Source organism: Mesocricetus auratus, unplaced genomic scaffold (genome assembly GCF_017639785.1).
Source record: "Mesocricetus auratus isolate SY011 unplaced genomic scaffold, BCM_Maur_2.0 Super-Scaffold_100003, whole genome shotgun sequence".
Classification (NCBI taxonomy): Eukaryota; Metazoa; Chordata; class Mammalia; order Rodentia; family Cricetidae; genus Mesocricetus; species Mesocricetus auratus.
The window spans coordinates 40,374,270-40,400,230 of NW_024429188.1; the positions used below are offsets into that span (position 1 = coordinate 40,374,270).

General features: G+C 35.5%; 1 protein-coding gene across 5 annotated transcripts in view; it reads right to left on the reverse strand.

The window, feature by feature from the left end:
* The window catches only part of Pola1 (DNA polymerase alpha 1, catalytic subunit), a 304,504-nt gene that overhangs the window by 137,371 nt on the left and 141,172 nt on the right, over positions 1–25,961 (reverse strand). For all 5 annotated transcript variants that reach the window (XR_005876750.1, XR_005876751.1, XR_005876753.1 and 2 more), the window contains exons 33-34: positions 16,270–16,448; positions 14,443–14,574 (exon numbers count right to left, since the gene is read on the reverse strand). Coding sequence is in view for 1 of the 5 variants with exons in the window: in XM_040744194.1 (XP_040600128.1) it covers positions 14,443–14,574; positions 16,270–16,448 (311 nt within the window). In the remaining 4 variants the exon portion in view is untranslated. The remainder of the gene's footprint in view (positions 1–14,442; positions 14,575–16,269; positions 16,449–25,961) is intronic.

The following is a 25,961-nucleotide window of genomic DNA, read 5'->3' on the forward strand; positions in this document are numbered from 1 at the left end:
AAGTATAAAGATTTCAAGGATGCAAGCACTTAATCTCTTCACTTATTAGTAAGACAAAATAAAAATTCACCCTCTTATGCTTCCTTCTAAGGTAACTTTATTATTTTAACAAAATAATACATGCCCATTATAAAATATTTAAGTAGAAAAAGACAATGTGAAAATAAAAAAGTTTTGCCATTTGATAATATTTGTAGAAAACTCTTGCAAGTTACACATTCATATAACTGTAGGAACTTTTAAAAAAGTGACAGCATACATTATTAGCTAATACTCTTAAAACTTGGCAGCATTATGAGGTTAAATATTTAGATCAGTACATAGATTTATGAAATAAACTTTAAGATGTATGTGTGTGCATGTGTAAACACAGTGGAATGATTTACTTATAACTTCCATGTTTAGAAAAAAACTTTATTGACAAGGAGTCATGTGCTAGGCAGTAACATGAGTACTACCCACAGCCTACAGATAACTTTCTGAATTATAGAAATACTATAGGAAACAAATATACTTTTTTTTCTATGTACCAGAGAATACAAGTGAAAACACCATTTAAAGCATAAAAATCTCCTAGCAAAATGACTACTTAAGTAACTATCAAGCAAAACAAACATAAGACTTATGGACTGAAAATCACAAAATGTTAACTGATGGCTAAAGTACATGAAGAGATAGTGCTCACAGACTGGAAGTGTAGGCACAAGAATAATGTCAATATTTCCCAAAATAACAGGGACCTCAACAACTACAACTACCATCACCTATCAGTATTGTTTTGATGATGAAGACAAGGTCATTCCAAAACTTTCACAGAAAAGCAAAAGGACTTTTCAAAGAATAAAACAGAGTACTCATACTACATGTAAAGTCACAGTAATCAGTGTGTGGTATTGGAAAATAGACAAACACAGAGATCAACGGAAGAGGAAAATCTAGGAATAGCCCCAAGCAAGTTTGCACAAAAGATTATTGACAAGGACACAGAAGTATTTCAATGGAGGAAGGACAATCTTACAAGTAAGCAGTTGGTCATACGTGGGCCAAAGGAATAAGATGAAGGCTGCTCTAAGTCTCATATAAAAACTAACTCAAGACAGATGTTATATCAAGATTTATGTAAAAAATGAATTATTTAACTTGCAAGTCAAAGTACAATGTAGAAAACAAAAATACTGACTTTTGAATTTAACCATGATTTAAAAGTTTCACTCTGTGAAAGATTCTCTTAAGCTATCAAGACAAAGCATCAGTGAGATGGCTCATCAGGTACAGCCATTTGCCGCCCAATCAAGGAAGTCTAACCTTGAATTCGAGTCCCAGAACCCATATAAGTGTAAAGGAGAAAACCTACTCCAGGAGAAAGATGTCCTCTTGTGATTTCCATATAAATAGTATGTGCATCCATCCAAGACAGTAATGACAATTTAAAATTTGTTTTTTCAAATAGGGCTTCACTATGTAATTCTGGCTGTCCTGAAACTCACTATGTAGACCAGGCTTACCTCAAATTCAGAGATCCAACTGCACTTGCTGCCCAAGAGCTGTGGCACTATGTCTGGCCAAAAATAATTTTAAAGACACCAATGCAAGCTACAGACTTGGGGAAAACATTTATGAATCACATATACAACAAAGGAATTGCATTTAGAATACATGAAAAACCCTCAAAACTTAACAATAAAAAGCAAACAATTCAAATAAATAGGTTAAAAAATCCTTGAGACAGTACATTAAAAAGAGGTTTGAGTGAGAATGACCCAATAGGTTCATATATTTGAATGTTTTGTCTCAAGTTGGTGTAACTATTTGGGAAGGGGTGTGGCCTTGCTGGAGGATGTATGTCACTGGGATGGACTTTGAGGTTTCAAAAGCCCAGGCCATTCCTATTGAATTCTCCCTTTGCCTCATGCTTGTGGATTAGATATTAGTTCTCAGCTATTGTTCCAGTGCCAATGTCATGCCTGCTTGCCTGTTGGCATGCTCCCAAGTATGATGGTCATGAATTCTTAACTCTCTGGAACCATGAGCCTCCAAATTAAACACTTTCTTTTGTAAGTGCTTTGGTCATGGTGTTTTGTCATGGCAATAGAAAAGTAACTTAGACATAAAGCAAGTAAACGCATGAAAAGATTTCAGTATCACCAGACATGACAGATATACTAAAACCACAAAAACATGTCACTCCATGCCTATAGTTCAAATAAAAAAATACCATGTACCAACAGGGATGCTAATTAAACGGAACTCTTATATAGTACTAAGAGGAATGAGAAATTATATCACCATTCTGAAAAATAGTTTGGTAGTGCTTAAATTATTGCTCCTGGATACTTATTCTAGAGAAATCAAAACATATTCATATAAAATCTGTATGCAAATGTTTACAGCACCTGATTCCACAATTGTCCCCAACTGGAAACAACATAAACCATCCTTAAATGGGTCAAACAAATACATACCCACAAAGTAGAGCAGTATTTAGAAATAAAAGAAGAGCCCTTTGTTACAAGACAGTCTCAAAGGCTACATATTCTATAGATCAAATTGACAGACCCCAAAAGGTAAATCTGTTGTGTTCAGAACAATTTTAGAAGTTGGAAGGAGAGTGAGATGATACTGTTTTGTGATGGATCTGTTATATATTTTGATTATGTACACAAATCTATACACTTGTTAGAATTTGTAAAAGCCCAAACTGCTATGGACGTGGGTAATGGATACACACCTGAGGAAGAGAAAGTTATCCTTCCTAGTGAATTAAAACACTGAGGTAATTTCTAGAAAGCAGGAGCAGTGAACATAATCAATGAGTATCAATGACTGCTTAATCAATGAATTAATCAATGACTGCTTAAACTTTTGAGGTTCTCTCTGTACTTATGATCCATTCAAAGTAAGTAATGAGTTGGTTTTCTTTCCCGAACAGAACTATAAAATCTCATGCTATGAAGCTCCAATAGACACACTGAGATATATTTTTTTCAATATTCTTTGGGGCAATTGTCCTGATAATTTCATTTTGTATTCAAATCAATTACTGCCACTTTTGCAAAGTAAAGAAGCTTAAAAGTTTCATGTACACACTTCTGGAACTGGCAACTTATTTAGTATAGTAGCAAATAAAACCAAAAAAGGCCCTCACAGGTAACACAATTTTATCTATTGGTCAATACACTGTATAATATACTACAGTGAATTTTACAGTGAAATTTACTTCAGTAAAGTTTATTGTATTGTAAATGTTAAAATATATATTTAAAATATAATCCAAATCTTCCCATTTAAAACATGTATTTATTAAAACACTAACACAAATATAAAGATGAAAATCAAAATAACCCATATTCTTATTAGTGAAGACAATCACTACTAATATTCTGTTGTTTTTCTAATTATTTTCAGACATGTGTATATAGGTACACAGTGTTTTTATCACATACTCAAATCATTCCGTATACAATAATTTGTTTCTTTATTTTCCTGCTAATGTTTTAATCTCACAAAATACTGTTTCAGGTGGCTGTATAATTTATTCTGGGATATGTAAGTTGCATCCAATTTTCACATTTTTTTTTTTGTTTTTCGAGACAGGGTTTCTCTGTATTGCTTTGGAGCCTGTCCTGGAACTCGCTCTGTAGATCAGGTTGGCTTCAAATTCACAGAGATCCAACTGCCTCTGCCTCCTGAGTGCTGGGATTAAAGGCATGCACCACCAACGCCCAGCTTTTCCAACTTTCACTATTATAAGCAATTACTCATCAATACATTCTTGCACATAAATTTTAGTTTTCTCCTTTTAAAGATGTACTATGTGTAGAGTGGAGTGTGTACATGCCTGTGTATGGACCCATGCTCCCATGCATGGAGGCTGGAGGAGGAGGTTGGGTATCCTGCTCTATCACTTACCTTAATCCTTTGAGACAGGGTCTCTTACTAAGCCCAGATCTAAGCTGGGCAGCAAGTGAGTCCTAATGATCCTCCTGTCTCTGCCTCATGCAGTGCTAGAGGCTAAAATATAATTGTGACCAATTGTGACTTTTGATATTGCTTCTGGAGATTGAACTCGGGCCCTCATGCTTGCACTGAGTCATAACCACAGTCCCAAAGAGTACATTTCTTTAGGACAAATTGCTAGAGCTGAAAGTGAAGTTCCTAGAACCCACAAATAAACAGTTGTAACTTTTTCCTGAATATTAGTCTTTTTCATAGAGTTTGCAATTGTATTGACGGTGCAAGATTGATGTGTACAAGAAAATGCCTGGTATGTGGGCATTAATAAAGGCAGCGGTTACAAATTATACTATTAGCTTTTATATTCCTTATCACTGCATTCACAATACCTAATACATAATAAGTAAGCTAGGCTCATTCAAAGAACTGGATCTTATTATGAAGCTCAACTTTATATATTCTTTTATTATCATATGCAATGAGACAGTAGTTATCCCCAAGAAAACACTTGTACAACTGCCTGAGTTGGGAACTGAGCTAACTACTTTGTTCAGTGAAATCCATTTTTACCTGAGAGAGTAACTGATAGACAAACTATGGTTATTCAGATCTAAGTACCTACAAGACATTTCCTAAAATGAACCAACAGAGCCTGTCACTTCAAGAAAAATCAACTGGCAGTTTATTACCAATAATAAAACCACAGTTTTCAATTTATTTTCAGTGGAATATTATTAATATCTACTATCTTATGGTCAATGGGGTTCCAATATTATGAGGCTGATTAAAAATGTGCAGACCCCCACGGTTAAGTACTGAGCTGAACTCAAGAAAGCCAGTAACAGAGAGGGAGGACTGATGACCAAAGGGATTAAGACTGGGCTGGTTTAACCCCCAGAAACAGCTGACCAGACAAAGGTTAACTCTTGAATCCCAGGCATCAGCCTGGGAAGCCAGCATGGGACTGATCAAGACCCCCTGAATGTGGGTGTCAGTGAGGAGGCCTAGGTAATCTATTGAGCCTTGGGCAGCAGATCAGTACCCATCCCAAGTATACACACGGACTTTGGACTCCCATAGAACAATGTGAGGTGCACTCTCACCCTGAACTCTTGGGGGAGGGTCTAGGCCCTGCCCTGTATGAAAGACAGACTATGGACACCCCCATGGAGGGCCTCACCCTCCCTGGGGAAATGAGGGGATAATGGGGGGTTGGGGGGAGGGCCCGGGAGGGGGATGGAAAGGGAGAGGGACCTGGAACTGACTTGTGAAGCAACCTTGTTTCTAATCTAAATTTAAACTGAAAAATAAAGAAAAAAAGGAAAAAAAGTAAAAATGTGATTTTTCAAAAACTTCATTGTAAAATGCATCAACATTTATAAAATATGTATAAGTCACTTAACAAATACCTTCTAAATAACCATTCCATGTTAAAAATCATGTATAGATAAACTATTCACTCAAATTTTAAGATAGAGTAATGGATTTCAATGTACTATAACATAAAAAGATCAAGGATATGATTTCATACACAATGTTGTAAGGTAAACTTTAAGAAACTACCTTGGTGGGGGGAAAAGGAAAAAGAAAGAGGGTCTAACTCAGTAAAGTGTTTGCTGTGTAAACAGAAATTCTCAAGTTTGATCCCTACCACCCTTGCAAAAAAAAACCAAAAAACTAAAAACCCTAAGCAGAGTAGCGTGTGCCTGTAATCCTAGCAGTAGTAGGGAGTTGAATACAGAAGGATCTCTGGGGCTTGCTGGCCCATCAGTTAAACTAAATCAGTGAGCTCCAGGTTCACTGATAGAATCTATTCTATATGAACACTCTCTCTCTCTCTCTCTCTCTCTCTCTCTCTCTCTCTCTCTCTCTCTCTCTCTCTCTCTCTCTCACACACACACACACACACACACACACACACACACACTCCCAACACTTTTTAAAAAACTGCTTTGGTATAGTAACAAAAAAATGAATGGCTGCAGTTAACAGAAGGAGCTAGTAAAACATGCTTCTTCTTTCCCCAACTACATTCCTGTATGAAACAAAATTTTCTTTACAAACCCAACTAGCAAATTACAATAGATGAGATGCCAAAGAAGATATGAGAAATCACCTATCTTTGAAGACAGGTAAGAAATAAATATTAAAAATATAAAACAGCACTACTGTTTTGATTAGATTATTTTCATTTGGAATATGAAGCTATTTTTTCACAAAATGGGCTTTCTGAGACAGAGTCTCACTATGTAGCACTGGCAGGTCTGGAACATACTATATAGATATCAGACTTGCCTTAATCTAAGAGATACACCTGCCTCTTCTACCCAAGTGCCAGGATTAAAGGTGTGCACTACCACCTATAGTTTTAAAAATTCTTTGTTATGATAATCTATTTATATACTTATTCATAAATGGATTGATACTTAACACCTCAGTTTTAATTTAAAATAAAATATGAATTCATATAAAATAAACTCTTTGGATTCAGAGCCTACTGGGGTGCCAAAGAGGAAAAAGATTGAGAACCACTGCACTATACTACTACAAAAGAATTTGTTTTACTTGAAAGTCTTCAATGAGTCTTTTTAAACAGTAGTTCTCAACCTTCCTAACATTGTGACTCTTTAATATAATTCCTCATGTCATGGTGACCCCCAACCATAAAATTATTTTCATAGCTACTTCCTAATTATACTTTTGCTACTGTTATGAATCATAATGTAAATATCTGTGTTTTGATGCTCTTAGGCAACCCTTATGAAAGGGTAGTTCAACACCCTCCCAAGGGGTCATGACCCATAGATTGAGAACCACTGTTCTAATCACTACATCATTAAATGGAAAGCTGTAGTTGAAGGGTCTGCCTGGTTCTAAATCCTTATGAATACATACAGACATAAATCCTGAGCAGTGTCAGTTTTAGTTTAGCCTGTAGTCCTATTAGTTCTGGATCCTGAGAGTTGGCTAGCAAGTCCTCCAGGTTTTCAACAGTGCCAACAGCCAAGGAACCTGAAGCACCTGTACTGCCTGAATAAGACAGCCCTTTCAATAAACAAGCCAGGATGACAATCAACCACCTGAAAATTACATTATGGGACAAAGTAAGAACCACAGAAAATTCTGGAAGGGCTATTCAAATCAAGCAAGTTTTAAACCAAGACTATGAGTTATATATTGCTTTACAAAAGGCAAGCTAAGGCCAACATAGCACAGATGTTGATAAGGGTGTGTGGTAAAGCCATCCCTTGATAAGCACATTATATAGAAAAAACTGATGCATTCCATTTTACCATTTCATATGTGTACACACACACACACACACACACACACACACACACACACACACACACACACACATATTGTGAAATTTTTTCTGCAGTGCCTTTGGAAAACAGTTGTATTAATTCTCTCCTAAACAGAAATGAGATCATTCAATTTAATGCAAGACTAGGCTAGAACGCATTATCTGGAAATTCCAATCAGCAACCATCAGTAAAAGTCTGATTTAACTTGTGTACATAATGAACATACAAACCAAACATGAAAGACAGCCACTGTAAGCTCGCTTCCCATACTGTTGATATGTACAGCAGAGAACTGATAGTTCCACTTTGCTCCTTGAAGACAAAGAGGTCAGTGGTGTGAAAATCTCACTACTGAAAGGTTAAATGAAATCTGTTCTGGTTCAATTTCTCACTTTACTACAAGATAGTAGCTATAGATGACAGGAGTTAGACTCGAAGTTGAGTTTTCCATAAATAGACAAGGTTAAAGAAATCAAACTGAACAGAGGAATTCTACTGTTTAGGCACAGTTTTGTGGGTTTACCTAGTTGTTTTCATATATTTGAAAACTCCTATGGCATTTCCTGAGCATTTCAAAAAGTCCCCAATTTTTCCTACAGAGATAAACTGTAACAGGAATTGCTGAACGTCCAGGTTCAACACATGTGGGCCAGGCCACTGCTGGGTGGTCATAGTCAGACCTGGCATAGTTTTTAATGCTTATTCTGTGGTTGGACCCCGGCAAATCTGGTGTGACTCTCCTACTAGTTCCACAGGATCATGTTCTAGTTTTGAACCTACCAAAGGCAACTGATGGGATCTGATTATGACTAAATTAAATAAACTAAAAACACTACAGAAAAATGTTGGGTTATTTTATATATAAAAAAAATCAAGTGGTATGCTATACTTAACCCTATTTGCTTACTAGAATTCCTCTGCAATGGCAAACATTATCCCATGATTAGTTGCCTGCATAGAATACCTATCTGGCATGTTTTGGAGGCTGGGGTAAGCTATGATTCACTTTGATTTGTACAATACATTTTTTACAATGAGATTCTACTCCAACTATCGTCAAAGTGCCATCTTTCTTAGTTGCAGCAAAATGATACACTCAACTCAAAATTAGCTTGCTTGACTTATATAAATCCAAGAAAAATCAGCCATTTAAAAATAAAAGCATACCCTCTTTATTAATGGGTCTGGAGTTAGAATACTGGTATGCTTGATATTCATTTATGCTTAGCTTCCCAATAAAATGGTGTGAAACAAGAAGAAAAACAGTTCGCAGGAAGTTCTTTTTATTTTAATAAGATGTAGGATGAGTTTAAGGGATTCCTAAAGAAATAACCCCCTCTTTCAGCTTTACTGGACAGCAAGTGTTGGGCTGCCTGTGAAGCTGAATTTGTGAGAAGGATGTCTATTGCTTCTATGTTGCATGCTTTTACTACCACTTATATTTATGTTGTTACAAAAAAGCCCAATTTATTCTTTCTAAATGTTTTAAATATAGAGAGGCAAAGAAATCAACAATACTACTACTACTTAAAGTTTAAACTATTTTGAACTAATGTACCTGTGATACTACTGCACATTGCGACCTATAACCTAAAAACAATCAGTCTACATCACTACAGGTAAGAAATGAGAAATTTTGAGGGTTATTGAACACTGAATCTTTGCAAACGAACAGCAGAGAGTTACTGAATGCCATTGCATGGCTCTCAAACAGATCCACTGTACAGTATCATTCCACCAAAAATGGATAAATGATAGCAATGACAATAAGTGCCCAGTTAGTGAGTAACACACTTGGTGGGATCTGGAGTGAGAAGCTGTTTCATATTGCATTTATCAGATTTACTTACTTAATTTCATTCTGTGGGTTCCTTACAAAATTACTTTTGTTTAAGCACTGTTAAGCACTATAAATTGTGTTTTTACATGATGCTAAATAAGTACATATTTTTATGAACAAATAGTTTAACCAACATTCCATTCTCGAATCACTACACTTTGAGGAGGGGGTTGAGACAGGGTTTCTCCATGTAACAGTCCTGATTGTCCTTGATCTTACAGAGATCTACCTATCTGCCTCCCTAGTGCTGGGATTAAAGGTAAGTGCCACTATGCCTGGCTTATCATTACACCTTTGATAAAGGGCAATTCCAAGTAAATCGTGGGCTTAAGAACATAATGCTTGATGACTGACATTAACCCTCTGAGCATAATTTTTTGAATTCCTCATAAAAATGGGTCCTGAAGAAATAATAATATACTTTTGCCATGATAATACACTAAGAAGTAAAACAGAGAAACAGAGGGAGAGAGAGAACATCAGTAAAAAGGTAACAACATGGGTATCTACTCTTGTCTCCCCCACATTATCTAGTTAGGCATAGGACTTCTCTTGAAAGACAATGAAGGCAAGCTGTTATTCTGTATCACAATAATAATATTTGTGGACACTGACTCTTTGCCACATACTTGGCTTGAGAAGAAAACAAATTAAGGCTACTGAGGCGTTTCAGTGATCAGTAATGTAAAATACAAAGACAGTAACAGAGAGCTACTTGTCAATGCTTTAAGGATCTTAAATGTGGAGTTCCATGTTAGCTTGCATCACAAACAAGCCGTCTGTCAGTGTAGTTACATTATGAAAAAACAATTTAAAAATAATAACCTTTATTTGTTGGTCCCTTGGTTACTAAGCATCAAGGACAACCATTACTCAATGAAAGGCTGTGGCAGAGACCACAGATGAGACACAATAGAAGGTATAAACTCAATCCTCAAAAGGCATAATTCAGGAAAATTATCAAATTTTCAAACCTACAGCTAATTTCTAAGGAATTGTAACACTAATTCTAGCCATAGAAACAAATTAAGGGCTAAAACACTGATAGCCAATACTCATTTGTTCATTTTTTTTTTAGATGAAGGAGCAGTTCCATCTAGGATTAGCAATATCTCAACATTCAAAAATAGTAGCAAAGAGCCCTAAGGAATGTTCTTTTGCAGGTAGACACACAGGAAGGCTGGTAAAGGAACATACTTTGCCTTATTCAAACACCTTAAACACTACATAATGAGGAATGGGGAACACATTTGAGTTCACTATCATCATTTTGTCTTTCAAAGGCTCCACCTTTAGAAAGGTTTGACTCCATGTACGTATTGAAATGATAACGTAGTGTACATAGTAACTGACAGTAAATGACCCACCACCCACTCCCAGGTACCAAGAAGGGTTGAATTTCACACTTATTTCAGCAACTTATTAGGGTAGGTTAGCATCTCAATCTCAGATTCACTTTTTGGAGAGTTGAGGGAACACTTCAGAAATGAACCAGCTAAACAAACTTCCCAGCAGTACTTGACAGAGCTACACCTATTCTTCCCATTTCCAAAGCAGTGGAGAATTAATTACCAGTTCTATGGATCTATTGTAAGTATAATAGACTAAAGAGCTATCACAGACACATTTATTGTAAAAGCACAATCCCAAGAGTGTCTAGTGGAGGGCCAAAACGATTAACACAAATGCTTTGTCAGATCAAAGATAAAACCTGCACCGCCCAATTGAGGAATGAATTAGAACAGTGGGTTATCTTTCAAATTAACCAGGGCAGTTAGTGAGGAAAATTTCATGAAAGTGTAATTCTTAGCCTTTGTGAATCCACACAGCAGGCATTCTGCCAGCTGACAAGATGATGAAATTTTCATGCTTAAAAAAAGCCCTCTTCATTTCCCAATTTAGATTAGCTAGTGCTTCTCTCCCTTTGTCTGTCTCTCTATGTCTGTCTCCCTCTGTCACTCTGTCTGTCTGTCTGTCTGTCTGTCTGTCTCTCTCTCTCTCTCTCTCTCTCTGTGTGTGTGTGTGTGTGTGTGTGTGTGTGTGTGTGTGTGTGTGTGTGTGTGTGTTTGCTGTTGGAGACAGAATCCGAGGGGGCATGTATCATTTTTTCATTCTAAACATGAACTTCAAAAACCATCCTTAAGAGCTTAAAGATTAATCTGCCTTCTTATGATTAAAAAGAAATGCCAGTTCAGTATTAACAGAGTAACAAGCAAGGCTCAAAGCATGAAATCAATTTTGAATTGAGTCTTTTTTTTTTTTTTGCGGTATGTCAGTTTTTCAACATTTCATCAAACCTTGAAGTAAAATACAAAGTTGTTTTCTCCTAAGTAAATCAATACATTACTCAAAAAAACACACTTGTTCAGTGTCTTGTACATTTCCATGCAAGTGGAAATTTGTATGTTAATGGAAATGAGAAATCCAAGGATACACTGATTATTGTATGGAAAGGCTTGGGAAAAGCATCACCCACTAAACGACTCAATATTAAAATAGTATGATGTGATGTAGATTGATTCTAAGATATATACATTTGCAAAAATGTTACATCACATTCACTCATCCAGTCAGGAATATTTATCCATGACAGAAGAGCATGTGATGCATTTTTCCAAAATGCAAGTGATTTAGAAGTATACTACATGACTTTTCTTGGTAACTTAATTTCATAATAATCTATAACTACATTCCTTGACAGGTTAAAGCATTTGGTCAAATGCCATCTTCTACCAAACTTCTCCAACTTCTTCCTTTCTAAGGATGACATCTTTTCTCAATGCACATTGATTTCCCTTGCTGTAATTTTAAGACTAAAATAAATGATACTCATAACACAAACAATTATTTGTGTTCTGTGAGTATTTTTTAATACTACAGAATATGAAGAATCTATTTTGGCTGGGCAGTGGTGGCGCACGCCTTTAATCCCAGCACTCGGGAGGCAGAGGCAGGCGGATCTCTGTGAGTTCGAGGCCAGGCTGGACCGACAGCCTCCAAAACAATACAGAGAAACCCTGTCTCCTAAAAAACCAAAAAAAAAAAAAAAGAATCTATTTTGGTAATCAATTGGTAATGTTACTTAATCTCAGTACTTTCAACGTTTTCTAATGTGCTTGATGCATCAGTCTTTAGTTTGATTATCATTAATTATCAAACATCACATGGAACAGTGTCACTTGAGGCACAGTTAACCAAAGAAACTCAGCGTCATACCCCTGTGCTGGCAAAAGTTACATTGTATCTGGAAACAACAAAAAATAGCAGTGTCTCTCATTGACTTTTAAGACATACTATTTATATACAACCTCAGCAAGAGACCAGAAAAGAAATGATGGAGTTATTTTTCTCCTTTCCAGTCACTTGTGATTAGGATCAGAAAGTAGGAAGTTTCTAACAACAGGTCTATCAATCCTTAATCACAAGAGTAACATTTGGCTATGTTATCAGAAATATCTTAGAAAAGGCAATCTTATAAATATCTTACAAAAAGTGGGGAGTTAAATGCAGAAAAACTACCACTTGTTTGTTACAGAGATAGTTGTTGGACAAGACAAAGCAAGTGTTCTAACAACTTTATTTTAAAAACCTGGTCTCTAAAAGTAGATTATTTAGCTTAAAAATGCTTTTGTAACTATGGCCATTAACCCCCCCCCACACACACACAATTAGATTACAAATTCATCTTTGAGTTTGGGCACATTCTAATTATATGGATCGTTTTTCTCCCTATTCTCAACTTAGTCAAAACAGATAGCTCCTTCTTACAGAAGGAACTAGATTCATTGTTTTAGTATTACTATTTCCATTGTGAAGCTTTTGATAGACTAAACACAGAGGGAAAAGCCAGGATTCTTACCAAGAGTCAAGAATCATATTTTGCTCAATGAGGTCTATAAGTAAGAAGCTGAATAGTTTTTATTTGGTTTCTTCATGATAAATAAAGGTATAACATTTCATGAGATGATCCTTTCATGTACTGTAGAATGTGACCCGACAGATAACCTTTATTCCCACCTAGCTCTTCATTAAGTGAAGCACAGCTCTATTCACTAAACTTTGCAGTTTCCCAAAGGATAGTCATAATTATTTTTAAAAAAAACCTCCAGGCAAGCCTACGTTTTAAAAATATAAATACAAATTATTCTATGCCAAATCACAATGAAACTCCGTGTTCTCATTCTTCATCTTAATGATCTAATATCCATTTTTAAATAGTGAGTTATATTTCTTACTATGTGAAACATGTTTCAAATTACTTCACATGTATTTCAAAAACAAAAAGGCTATGCTACCTTTTCATTAACAAATAAAAATTAAAGAATGTTAAAGTTATGGGTCTTACCTAATAGAGCATGAACATTTTTTTAATGCCTTGTCAACACAGCATGTTTTTCCTAGTTGTTTTTGATTTTCGTTTTCAAAACAGTGTTTCTCTATATAGCTCAATATAGCTTTTTAAAAAGATATAGTGAATTTTTAAGTGACAGAAAATTTGTTTGCATGATATATGAGAAATATATCTTTTTAAATTTTAATTGTAAAGAGAAAAACAACTCATTCATCTGAAAAATGTTAAGAAAACAAAACAAAACCTTGGAATAAAAGCAAAAAAAGCTTACTTACTCTTCTGGGAATTTTACTGTACATATGTAAAACTGATATGTTCTCTTTGAAATCTGAAATTGCACTTCAATTTAAAAGATGTTTCTTTTCATTTCTTCAGAAAAGTAATCAAAAGATTGGCTTAGATTGTCATGTGAACAGAAAGTACTGGGCAGTGATCAACCTAGTAAAATCATTATCAATAGCATCATGACTATACTTACTGGAGACAAGGAACATTGGTACTTTTCCCATTCTAGCCAAATATCTCAGTGAGCATTTAATTTAGTTATCTAGGCAATAATAAATTAAAATAAAATTTCTGAATACACTTTCACTTTTCTTAAAAACCAAACTTTCAATCTTTAAAATACTTGTCAGTAATGAAAGAGATATGAGAAATCAAATTGTCTTATTACTAGACTAAAAATTCATACTTTGATCAGGTGACACGGCTTAGTTGATAAAGACCTTGCTACCAAACAAGCCTGATGGCCTGAGTCTGATCTCCTGGAACCAACTTGATGGAAATTGAGAATGAGCTCTCATCTAACCACCATACAGGAACCATCCTGCACCACCACCAACCACCACAAATAAGGAAATGTAAATTTTAAAATACAGTCTGTCACATCTTATTAATAGTATTTTACTATGAATTTCCCCAAATGTTTTCAGCTTGCATCAAATACTAGACTTCAATAAATTGTGTAAAGTCCAACTACAGATACTTACATCATAGTACTTTTTGATGCAATGTCTAATGTCCATGGTCAATTTGTTGCTCAGCTGTACCATAAAGGTGAGTGGTGAAGCCTTACAGTCAACATTACTGCAACGATACAAGCTGGGCTCCAAATCAATTCCCTATAGAAGCCAGGACAGACAAGTACACAAAAGATTATTACCAGAAAGTATTTTATGCTTAAAACTTTCTTTTCTTGGTGCACAATACTTTTAGAGGTGAGTTTTGAACTCTGCTTTATCCGCTACTTATGGCTTTAAGACCACCTTTAAAAATACATGGCAAATACTCTTTTGTTATCATCACAATGAGGACAAAGTCAAAGAGAAAACCATAAACTCACTACTACATTCCATTCAGGACAAGCTTTATGGATAAGGCCACTTACCCTCCAAAAATACCAGAGAAATCATGTTACCAAAAATAAACATTCTTCTAAAGACACTGATCAAAAATTTTTATTTGCACTCATTCATTCCAAACTTAATGATAAAGCAAGAGCCCTTATACGACATTAGTTTGCTGTTACTGCACCAACTGAATTTTAGGCAAAAAATCTAAAATTTAAAAATCTTGTACTACAAAAGCAAAAAAGCAATATCATTTATCACCAGATTAGTAAATCTAAAATTTCTGTGCTTGAAAAAAAGTGAAATATATTTGGGGAAAGAAGGCTTCAAGAGCATAAATTTGGACGAGTAACTATTAGCAGTTGGAGAAACATTTTATTGTGTCATGATTTGTTTTAAACAAAAACAAAACAAATATAAGATATAGGAAAACTGTTGGGGTTTCTGGAGCACTTGTTTTCCTTCTGGGTACTTAAACATCTTGGTTGGTTTCCTGCTCCAATCTGGTGCATAACCCTACCCGACAAGCTAAGCAATTCCAGGTGGAAGAGATTTCAGAGCTTGACATCGGCTCTTCCACAGTTAGCCCATCTGCAAGTCGTCAAGCCTCCATGCAATTAACTATCTTATTTACAGCTGGAATGAAGCAAAACTCAAGGATTTAGCAAGTATTGCTGATATGTGTCTGCCTCTTCCTTGCACTTGCTTCCAAAAGCTGCTTTGTTTTGATTCAAAAAAAAAAAAACCACGAAAAACATCTGCTGTTTGTCCAAATTAACTTAAAATAATTACTTTTAATTTAGATAAAGGATCTATTTTCTTTCAGTTTCAAGGTTTCACAGAGTTGTGCTGCCTACTCATTTGCCAATGGCTAGCACACTCATAACATTGCAGTGAAATCAAGTGAATTGGCCAACTTTCAAGTTCTGATCCAAGGTCAATGATACATTTTTGGCAGTACTTCTTGACAGGAATGTCTCCTTGTGATTTTTTTAAAATGTCTGATATGGAAAGACCACAGAAAAGATAATGAGAGTACCTTTGAAAAAAGGAGGTAAGAGGAACATGTAAAGACAAAAAACTTTTCCCAAATGCCCAATTCTTGCTAAGAAAAAGGCCAAGAATTGCTCTATCTTAATATGTCGGGGTTGGGAATAGAGAATACATGTTACTAATTAAAGAGTTACAATAAAAATATTTTGAGATAATTAGAATTTTTAAGAGAGTCCATTTTAAAACTAAGGTCAAGTACTCTAGAAAGGCAAAAAAAAAAAACAAATTATTAAAGTACATTGAATAAAGCATTTCTCAACAGAAAAGTTCTGACAGCAGAATTCATGTAGCAAACATTCTTTAAGACATAAATACAACATCTAGATTACCTTTATATACCCTACAATGTAGGGCAGGACACTCTGTACTAGCTTTCAAACAAAATAAAAGACAGAAACAAAACGAATAACTAACCGAGCCTTCAAAGACATTATCATAAATATTTTCAGTTCCACATGTAGGACAAGGGCATTTGAATTTTTCGCAGTCCTTGTATTTCTCTTCATCAGTCAGCTGTGCTGGACCACCAAGTAGAGCATCAGTCTCGTCATCTTTGTGATACTGATGAACTCTAAATTGAGTGGAGTCAAGTCCTATCAAGCAAAAGAAGAATGGAGTATTCATTCAAAATAAAATATCCCAAAATAAATTCTCACAAAATAATTCAAACAAAATAATGGTTTTCAAGTTCTTTACAAACTGGTAAAATTGAACTCAAGATCACGTGTGCAAATGGCTTCTCGTTTTACAAGAGATTATGAATCAAACAAGTAACAATACAATGTAGAAACACATCACTGGACATACAGGCTCCAAAGCACTTCATAGGATGCTTTTTTTTTCAAGTTACACTAAAAACTAAAACAACTATGCTGTTATTAAGAAATACTCAAAGTGCAACCACTAAGAAAGGAAAACAGAACAAAAATCCCATTAAAAAAATAGGCTCACTACCATTATGACTCCTTCAAATGCAGATACAACTGCAAACCTTGATATCAATGCAGTAGTTGATTTCATCTTGGCTCAATAGTAAACAGTATGTAAGTTGCAGTCTAATTTAGGGGTTATAATTTAGTAGCAGCGTCTGGACAAAGTGCAACAATCTGTATTTTGTTTGTTTGGAATTCATAAACTTAAAACATGTACAAAAATATGGATCACATTCCACTTTTCTACACACCCACGATAACTTTAAAACCAAATGTAATTTCTATATTTCACTTGAAACAACAAAATAAATAAATCAATGCATAGTTTATACTATCTTGTTTCCAAAAACTAAAAGAATTGAAACATTTTTACCAGCTTAATTTTCCCCTGTTCAAAACCTATCCGTCAAATTTTACTACTTGGATTTATATTTAAAATTCAAACTCCTGTATTCTCTTTGGTCACTCGTCTCATGACACGTAATGAAATTCTTGAGGACAATGCTTTCAGAGTAGCAAGGTGGCAAACAAAGAATAGGTGACTGAGATGAATTTTGAAGTTGACATGGGATACTAAAAGAATAGGCCGAGTTTAATCGTGCTCACTACAAACATTAAATAAATCATGCTTGAATACAACATAAAGTAGCAAATGGACACCATTTAATCCAGACTACATTCACGTGAAACACACACTCATGGTACACACGAAGTGAATAATAGAAATTAAAAGTATTTTCTAATGACAGCATAAAAGAAAAGATTTTAAATATTTTTCAGAACAATGCATAAAATAAGTGATATGTTCGTTACTGTGATATATGGTGCTTGCCCCACATCAAGACTTATTTGTAGTTTACAAAATATCTGCCTCCTAGAGAAGCAACAGATAAGCAAAATAAGGGTGATACAAACCCTCATATTTAAAGAGGGCAGAGAAACTGTGATAAAACACATTCATAAGTGAGGTTGTTCCTTCTCTATAGCAATAGACAAATGTACCTAATTCATTAATCTCTAGTTGTGCATGCAAGAGGATATTCACAGAATGTGTTTATTAATCATTAGTTATGAGAAATCAGCTTTAACTTTTCTGACTGTATAATTATTAATCAATTTCCAATGCTAATTTTAACTTTAAAGGAGGGGTGGGAGACAGTTTTCTAAAAGGCACAATTTTTACATGCTCCCAAAACAAAGGAACAAAACCATGCTGGCTGTAAAGATACACAATGAACGAGGGTTGTTCCCCAGCCCTCCTTTATCAGCCCCATTTCACTTGGCACACCTGAGTACATGGAGGAGTACACTGGTAGCTAGCCAGCCTGCCCGCCTGCTCGCCTGACCGCAAGATGGATTAACCAAAAATGGACATGGCCTATCTTGCTACTTACAGAGGAACACTCAACAAATGTCTGACTGTGAGAAAAGATATCAGGTGTCATGCAATATCTACTCTAAATGTTGACTTCCACAAATGACTGTTTTCTTCCCATGGCAGTAACTAGTTAATTACTTCAGATTTATTCTCGAGGTGAACTGTTTCAATGGAAGAAGCTTCAATCTTGTATTCAATTAGCTATGGTTCTTATTAAATTTTAAAAACATAAAAGGAAAATACAGTGTAGTTAACTTTAAAGCATTAAGCATACAACTGTCTTTCTATGTGCTGCTTCAATACGAAAACATCATCACACAAGTAGTTTTCTTGGAAGGAGAATTATACATGTAACAGGCAAACTGAAGAGGGCTTACATTTTTAAAGTAGACATACTATGCCATGATTTTAAGAAAGAGAAAAGGATCACAAATCCTTTTAGAAAACTTGAAAACCCAGGATACAGCAAGTACCAAACTTATTCAACACGTGAATCAATTTAACCAAATTCTCATAGAATATTTCAAAGTTTTAGTCAACTTAAAAGTTTCACTCACTGCTTATACCAGAACTTATTCAGGCTGGCCTCAAACAGGAAGAAAAAAAAAGTATCTGGTGCTGCCACCTAGAGGTAGAGATTTTGAATTTTAAGACTGCAAAATAGACCTGCAGCATAAAACTCCCTTTGTGTGACAACCCAAAATTAAAAGCTGTCAGAAATGCCGTTAAAGCACAATCTTTACCATCACACTTGCCCTGCCTGCATATATGTTCTGTAATTAATATTAAACTGCTCACAGTGTGTAACCATATGAACGCTCAGCAAGAGATGTAAAACTGAATTCCAAATTCCTTACCTCTTCTACCGACAGCTTTCTTTGAACAATTGGTTTAGAGAAACAAACTTTAAGCCCAGTTTGAAAAAGGAAACTTCCTCCTCTAGTAGACTGCTTTTAGGTAACTTGAATCATTTGGGTAGGCAGAAAATGAAGGAAGGAGTAACCTGAGTGGGCTTTGGGAAACCAGTTATCTAGCAGAAAAACAGCTGTGATTTCGCCACAATAACCAGAGATGATGTGATGTATGTTTTAATTCAATAATGCAACTTGTAGTGATCAAGTCACTTGTGCTGAGATGGGAGGGACAGAAGAGGTAGTAGAATGAAATTAAAATACTGTCATTTATAATTAGAAAATTTCTAGGATCTCACATTATTTTGGCAACAGGATCAAAGCTCTCAGTTTCAAAGGCATATTTATAGACAGAAGCATCACAGCCACTGGGGGTGGCTGAGTCTAGCAGTACAGTTTTTACTTAATATCACCAGTCTTAATCACACAATGTAACATCTGACATATAATTATTTTTCTACTATTATCTTTTTCAAAGCATTGTAGACTACTCCTATCTATTCTTCGAATGTTCATTTATGTCCCTTCTAAAATATGTAAATTGTTTATAATTCAAGCCATATGTTTATCTGAGAAGCATCACAACATTAAATATTTCTAAAATACTTTATGGCATTTGATGAAAAAAATATGCAAATCCTATTAAAATGTGGACTAGGAGACGTTCACAGTCTATGTTTCCAAGGGGATCATATTTAAAACATGCAAGAAATGCCTGCAAATCAATGAAATAAATACAAATCAACACAGGAGATGTTTAGCTGAGCAAGAAACTTAGAGAAAAGTACATCAATCATCAAATGTGAGGTAAAACCACAATGGTGCCCTGTGCCACTATATAAGATGAAGAAGAGAGAAAACATCACATGTTGGTAAGAATACAGTTTGTAGGGCTGTGAGATCCACTTGAGAAAATCTGAAGCAATCACTGAAGCTGAACTGGCATGCATACAATGGCCTAGACACAGTAATAAATACACACCCAATAGAAATAAATGGCTAGGTTGAACTGAAGACATGTACAAAAACTCTTCAAACAGTACTATTCATAACGAGCATACATACATACAGGAGGTATTAATACAACGTGTTGTGGGTGTACTCACACAATGAAACACTATGTAAAAGTTACCAAAAGTACAATTACACAGATGAATCTCAGAAATAAAGTAGAAGTAGCCAGACACAAAGAATAAAGGCACAATTCATATAATGTCCCCAAAAAAGAAAAATTCTTCTGTGCTTGAAGCCATAATACCAATTTTCTGGTGGTGGAAGATTGTCTCTAGGAGAAAGAAGAGTGCTTCCTGGGATAAAGTATTATATTGTCTCATGAACTCAGTTCATTCTACACAGCTGTGTGCTGATGTGAAAATTTATCAAGCTGTTCAGTTAATTTTTGTTCTATTTTCTGTGTGCGTGTAAACCTTCAAGAAAATTTACACTGAGGAGGTAAGAAAGGTGAATACTAAATATTTCTTATGACAGACCTATAGCTTGTCTCGAAGTCATGACTAGATATAAAGTATTTTTAGAAAGAGATACAAAAAAAACATCATCTGGGAAGTGGTATTAGCAGAACATAAAACAAACTGAAGGTAAATATAAATATGATTAAGTCTTTAATCCAACTAAAAATTTACAGGAAATATATGGGATAGAGGGAACACGTTTAATGATACCACATCAATGCAATGAGGAAACTCTAGAGCCACAAAAAATTGTACTGTATAAAATCTTCAGTTTCGTTCATAAATAGTGAAAATAACACAATGAGATAAAAGAACTTTAACTATCACATGGACCTAGGCTGGTTTCCAATGCAAATACTGAGCTTTACAAAACAAAGCACATTCACAGGATGGTCAGGGAAATATGGAGTAAAGTAATGGAATTGTGGGTATTCTCTCTCTCTCTCTCTCTCTCTCTCTCTCTCTCTCTCTCTCTCTCTCTCTCTCTCTCTGTGTGTGTGTGTGTGTGTGTGTGTGTGTGTGTGTGTGTGTGTGTGTAATAAGATGATAATAATGTGGTTATGTTGAAAGAGAAAACAAATATGATCTCTAAATGCAAAATAAAACACAGATGAAACGATTGCACTCACATCATGCAAACTGGAGGAGGTAAAAAGATAGTAAGAATAGCAAACCAGAGTTGATGAACTATGAAGGTGACTGATGACTAATTGAAGGCTTAATTATATAACTCTATTACCATAAATATTAAATTTACCATAAGTTTTAAAATACCATGAATCCAGTTTAAAATTAAACAACTGACTGAACGAACTTCAGACAATTAGCATCCAACACTAGAAAAGCTTTTCCATAATCAAAATGCAGAATTTCTCCATATTTATAAAGATGCAACAGCTAAAGGCCTGGAGACGTGGCATGAAGCATTCCACAGGTCTGTCCATACTCACCAGAAATCCGGTTTTATACAAAGACTCTGGATTCTTTTTTTTTTTTTTTAGAACTCCTGTTCATTTTTATTTTCTTCCCTACTAAACAGTAAATGCATTTTTTCAGATTTTTTAATTTAAATTAGAAACAACCTTGTTTAACATGTCAATCCCAGTTTCCTCTCCCTCCCCCTCCTCCCCTGCCTCTCCACTAACCCCCTATTCCATCCCCTTTCTGCTCCCCAGAGAAGGTGAGGTCTTCCATGGGGGATCTTCAAAGTCTGTCATATCATTTGGAGCAGGGCCTAGGCCATCCCCTGTGTGTCTAGGCTGAGAGAGTATCCTCTATGTGGAAGACTCTGGATTCTTTAGAACTCAGTGGCAGTATCGCAAAAGATCTCCATTTGCAGCACTCACATAATGGCTTACAACCATTTAATTCTCCAGGCTTAGGGATCTGACACCCTCTTCTGTCTTCTGCAAACACCATTCATGCATGCACACACACACACTACACATAAAGTAGAAATAAATCTTTTTTTCATTTTTGAAAGAAATAACATAAATCTCTGGTATTGTTATGGATGCCTTCCAAAATCTCCACAGCAACAAATTCCTAATGGGCAACATTTCATGACTTCAACTCAAAATGTTTTCAGTCTTGATGCCACACCTGAGTATGAATTGTAAATTAATGAAATGTGCACAGGTTGAGTATGCCTTATCTAAAACACTATTTTCTTAAGATAGGGTCTATGGTGGTTTGAGTAAGAATGGTCCCCACAGGCTCATATCCTTGAATACTCGGTCCTCAGTTGGTGACAATATTTGAGGATTAGGAAGTTTAGCCTTGAGGTTTCAAAAGATTCACATCATTCTCAGTATGTTTTCTGCCTCCTGCTTGTGGATCAAGATGTGAGCTCTCAGCTTCTGCTCCAGCTGCCTGTCACCATGTCTTAGACTCTAACTCTAGTCCTTTCAAACCACAAGCCCAATTAAACTCTTTTATAAGTTGACTTGGTCATGATGTCTTATCACAGCAATAGAAAAGTAACTAAGACAGGGTCTTACTATGTATAACCAAGGCTGGATTTAAACTTAAGGTTCTCCTGCCTCAGCTTTCAGAGTGATAGGATTATAGAAGTATGTAATAAGCACAAACAACACAGTTTTAAATATTTGGGGGGTATGCCTCATTTAAATGATCTTTTAAAGAAATAGGTACAATACAACAATTCAATAAAAATTCATTTTTCTTCAGAAGTTCTAAGTGTTAACAAAGCTGGAATTATGAGTTCCTACTACAGTGGTTTTCTAAACTGTTCTGGTCTGGTTCAAAGTTCTTAGAAGCTTCACTGCTTACATTATACAGTATACTTAACAGTATCAGTAATGGCTGTCAATGTTATAAGTTAGTGAGAAGACACATCTTATAGCACTGATATGAAACTTTTAAAGTTTATTATTAATTATGTGATGGAAAATGTGAAGCTTGAAAAGAATGGTCACATATCATCATGAAAAAAAGACAAACTAATACTTGAGGCACTTGCTAGTGTCACCATTGTTTCAGTCGCAAGCACATACACTTCATTCTATTCACTCCATTATATTTTTGTAGATATACGTCCTCAAGAGTGCCAAAAGCACTCCTAAATATTGCTTATCTACTATTGCATTTATTTGTAGAAAATTACTGGGCTCTGTCAATCAATTCACAAACACTAACTTCTGTAACATGAGTGGCGTGCCCCCATTTTATTTTATTGAGACAAGGTCTTCTTATGGAACCCAGGCTGGCCCAGAATATCCAGCAATCCTTTTGATCCTTTCTCCCCAGTGCTAGGACTTACAGGCATGCACCACCATGTCTAACTAGTGGCATTTTACAAAGGAGAACCATATGCTTTCAAGTTTAACTCATGAACACAAGGGATTATGTTCATTCTGCTTTGTCTTAAGCAATATTTTCAGAAATTAAATTCTCAGTTCACATTCTTGAAATATCAGTAATTTCTCAGGACCCATAAAAAATGCCCAGAAAAACAATGTTTAAATTTTATCATTGACTATGAAACAATGCGTTTTTTTTAATGATCCCACGTGGAATTTTATTAGTGGACGGGGGGGGGGGATAACCAACCCGTGCAGAGCTGAGAGAGAGCAGAGGGGGGGGATGAGAGTTAAGAGAAAGTAAGAAAAAGCGAGTGTAAGCAGGCTGGGGTCAGTCCTTTAAAGGGGTCCTTTGCACCTGCGTGGTTCTCACAGAACTCTGGGCTGGCCAGAGTGCTGCCTGAGTATATCCTGCCAGGTAACAGGGCAGGCCAGCGTAATGCCTGAACCTTTCATTCCCACCTTTATTTATGATTAAAAAGAGGTGAGGGTGTTAGACGTAGCAAGTTCAGGAATAAGGATGTTGAATTCTTAAGACTGCTTCCTGCTGACCTGGGGGGGGGGCATTGACCATCTTTGGGGGAATTTGAGAAAACTGGGGTGTTGTCACATCTGGAGTAGCTGGTTTGAAACAATGTACTTTATAACTGTTGTAAAACTCATTGTTCACTGGATAAAAAGATTAATATAATTCTAAGAACTATTGTGCATGAAATAAAAATCTACTGAAAGATGAAACCCTAGGATGAACTTTAGATTATCCTTATCACTAGTCTGGTTTGCTAGGAACAGAAGACTATTTGGATGTTTAAGCACCTTGTTGAGTATTTCATCCACAGAATATACAGGGCTTTCATTATAGCTAGAGAGAGAAAGAAAAACCTACAGTCTGGAGAACAAAAGCTAAGACTTCCAAGTTTTAGTGACCATGTTTCCCATAGGGCTATTGTATAAGAGGAGTAATACTATATTTTTTCCTATTCACAGATGAAATAAGAGTAAAATTTTATTTTATTTGAGTCCAATAGCAATAATCTTGCATAGGTTTCAGAAAAATGATACACATTTTATAGTGGGATAATGAGAACCATTAGTTATTAGAGAGAACAAATCATTCTCTTTCAATTCAACAGACTTATCCACTCACTCATTAAAAAGACTATCCTTTCTCCTGTTCCATTAAAATAGCCTTCCCATACAAAACACCTGGTCATGTAACATGCCACCAGACAGACTTCAGGAAGCATCTTGATGGGAGAGAAATAGAGAATTTCCAAAGAGAAGCCACAGGATAAAACCAACAGTTGATGCTTACCTTTCATCTCAAGGAAAGTAGCATAAAGGCAATAGAAAAAGAAAAAGGTAGTTGAAAAATATACTTGCTCTCGACAAAAGAGACTTAAAAATAAAAAATTCATGAACTTAATAATATTCTTAAATGAAATTATACCATTATTCCTGATTTCTTTGTACTAACTAGAAGGACAAAGTATCAAACTTCACTAAAGTTTCAACACTGTTATACATTTCATTAATCAAAGATAAAAACTACATTAAAAGCAAGAGAATTATTTTATGTCTGTGATTAGGCAGTTGGAGGGCTTATATTTCATGTATACATTTGTACACTTCAACTTATTTAACAGTGTCGGTTCACTAACTGCAGTTTTTTTACATAAAGAAAACAGATTTAGAATTTTGAAAATAAATTACAGTAATTTTGTGCCTACAGCTTGCACCTCTTAGAAACCCCATAACCCTAACACTCCCCTTACTTTGCCACTACTTCCACATCTCCTCCCTACCCCTCACTGAAACCACAAACTACAAGAGAACTGGTAATCGGGGGCTCAAAGCCCCGAGTGAAAAGCCACCTTAATTTTTCATGTGGAATGGAGAAATAAAGGGTACTAATGAAAATACAGTTCCTTAAGAGAGCAGAAGCAATGCCTACTGAGACCTGCATAGTACATTCTAATGTTTCCCTTGGCTCTTCGCGGTTGATACTTATTAATGCAGAACCACGTATGAAGAAAAAGGGAAAAATAAAGGGTTCGAGGATATATTACTGGTAGGGCTAGTAGTGGAGAAGATGAGAGAACGAAGGAGACACAGGAGAGAAGGGTGGCTATACAACTGACAACAACTTCACACATTATTGGTGTTAAAAACATTATCAAGAGGCCAAAAGAAGAAAAGTTGTTGGAATGAGAGAATAGCAGCACTTTCTTCATGGCTCAAAATACAGACCTTCCACTGGTTTCAATAAGCTATGTGGCATGTAGAAATGATGGATACATGATGAGACATGACCAAGACTGATAGATGTCCTCTATAGATTGAAATCAATCAATAACATGAACTTTCCAAAGAAGCAACTCATTAATCTGCTAGGAGAGCTTTGCAAATAACTTACTTAAACTGGATTTATAAGTTGTCATTGTTATGATAATATATTTAAATAAACAAATAATAGGGAGTAAAACTGTCAAAAAAATAAATGATTAAAAAAAATCTACTATGGAGGCTTGAGGTCCATGGTAGAGTGTGCACTTTGCATAGCCAAGACACTGAATTTGAAACCCAGCATC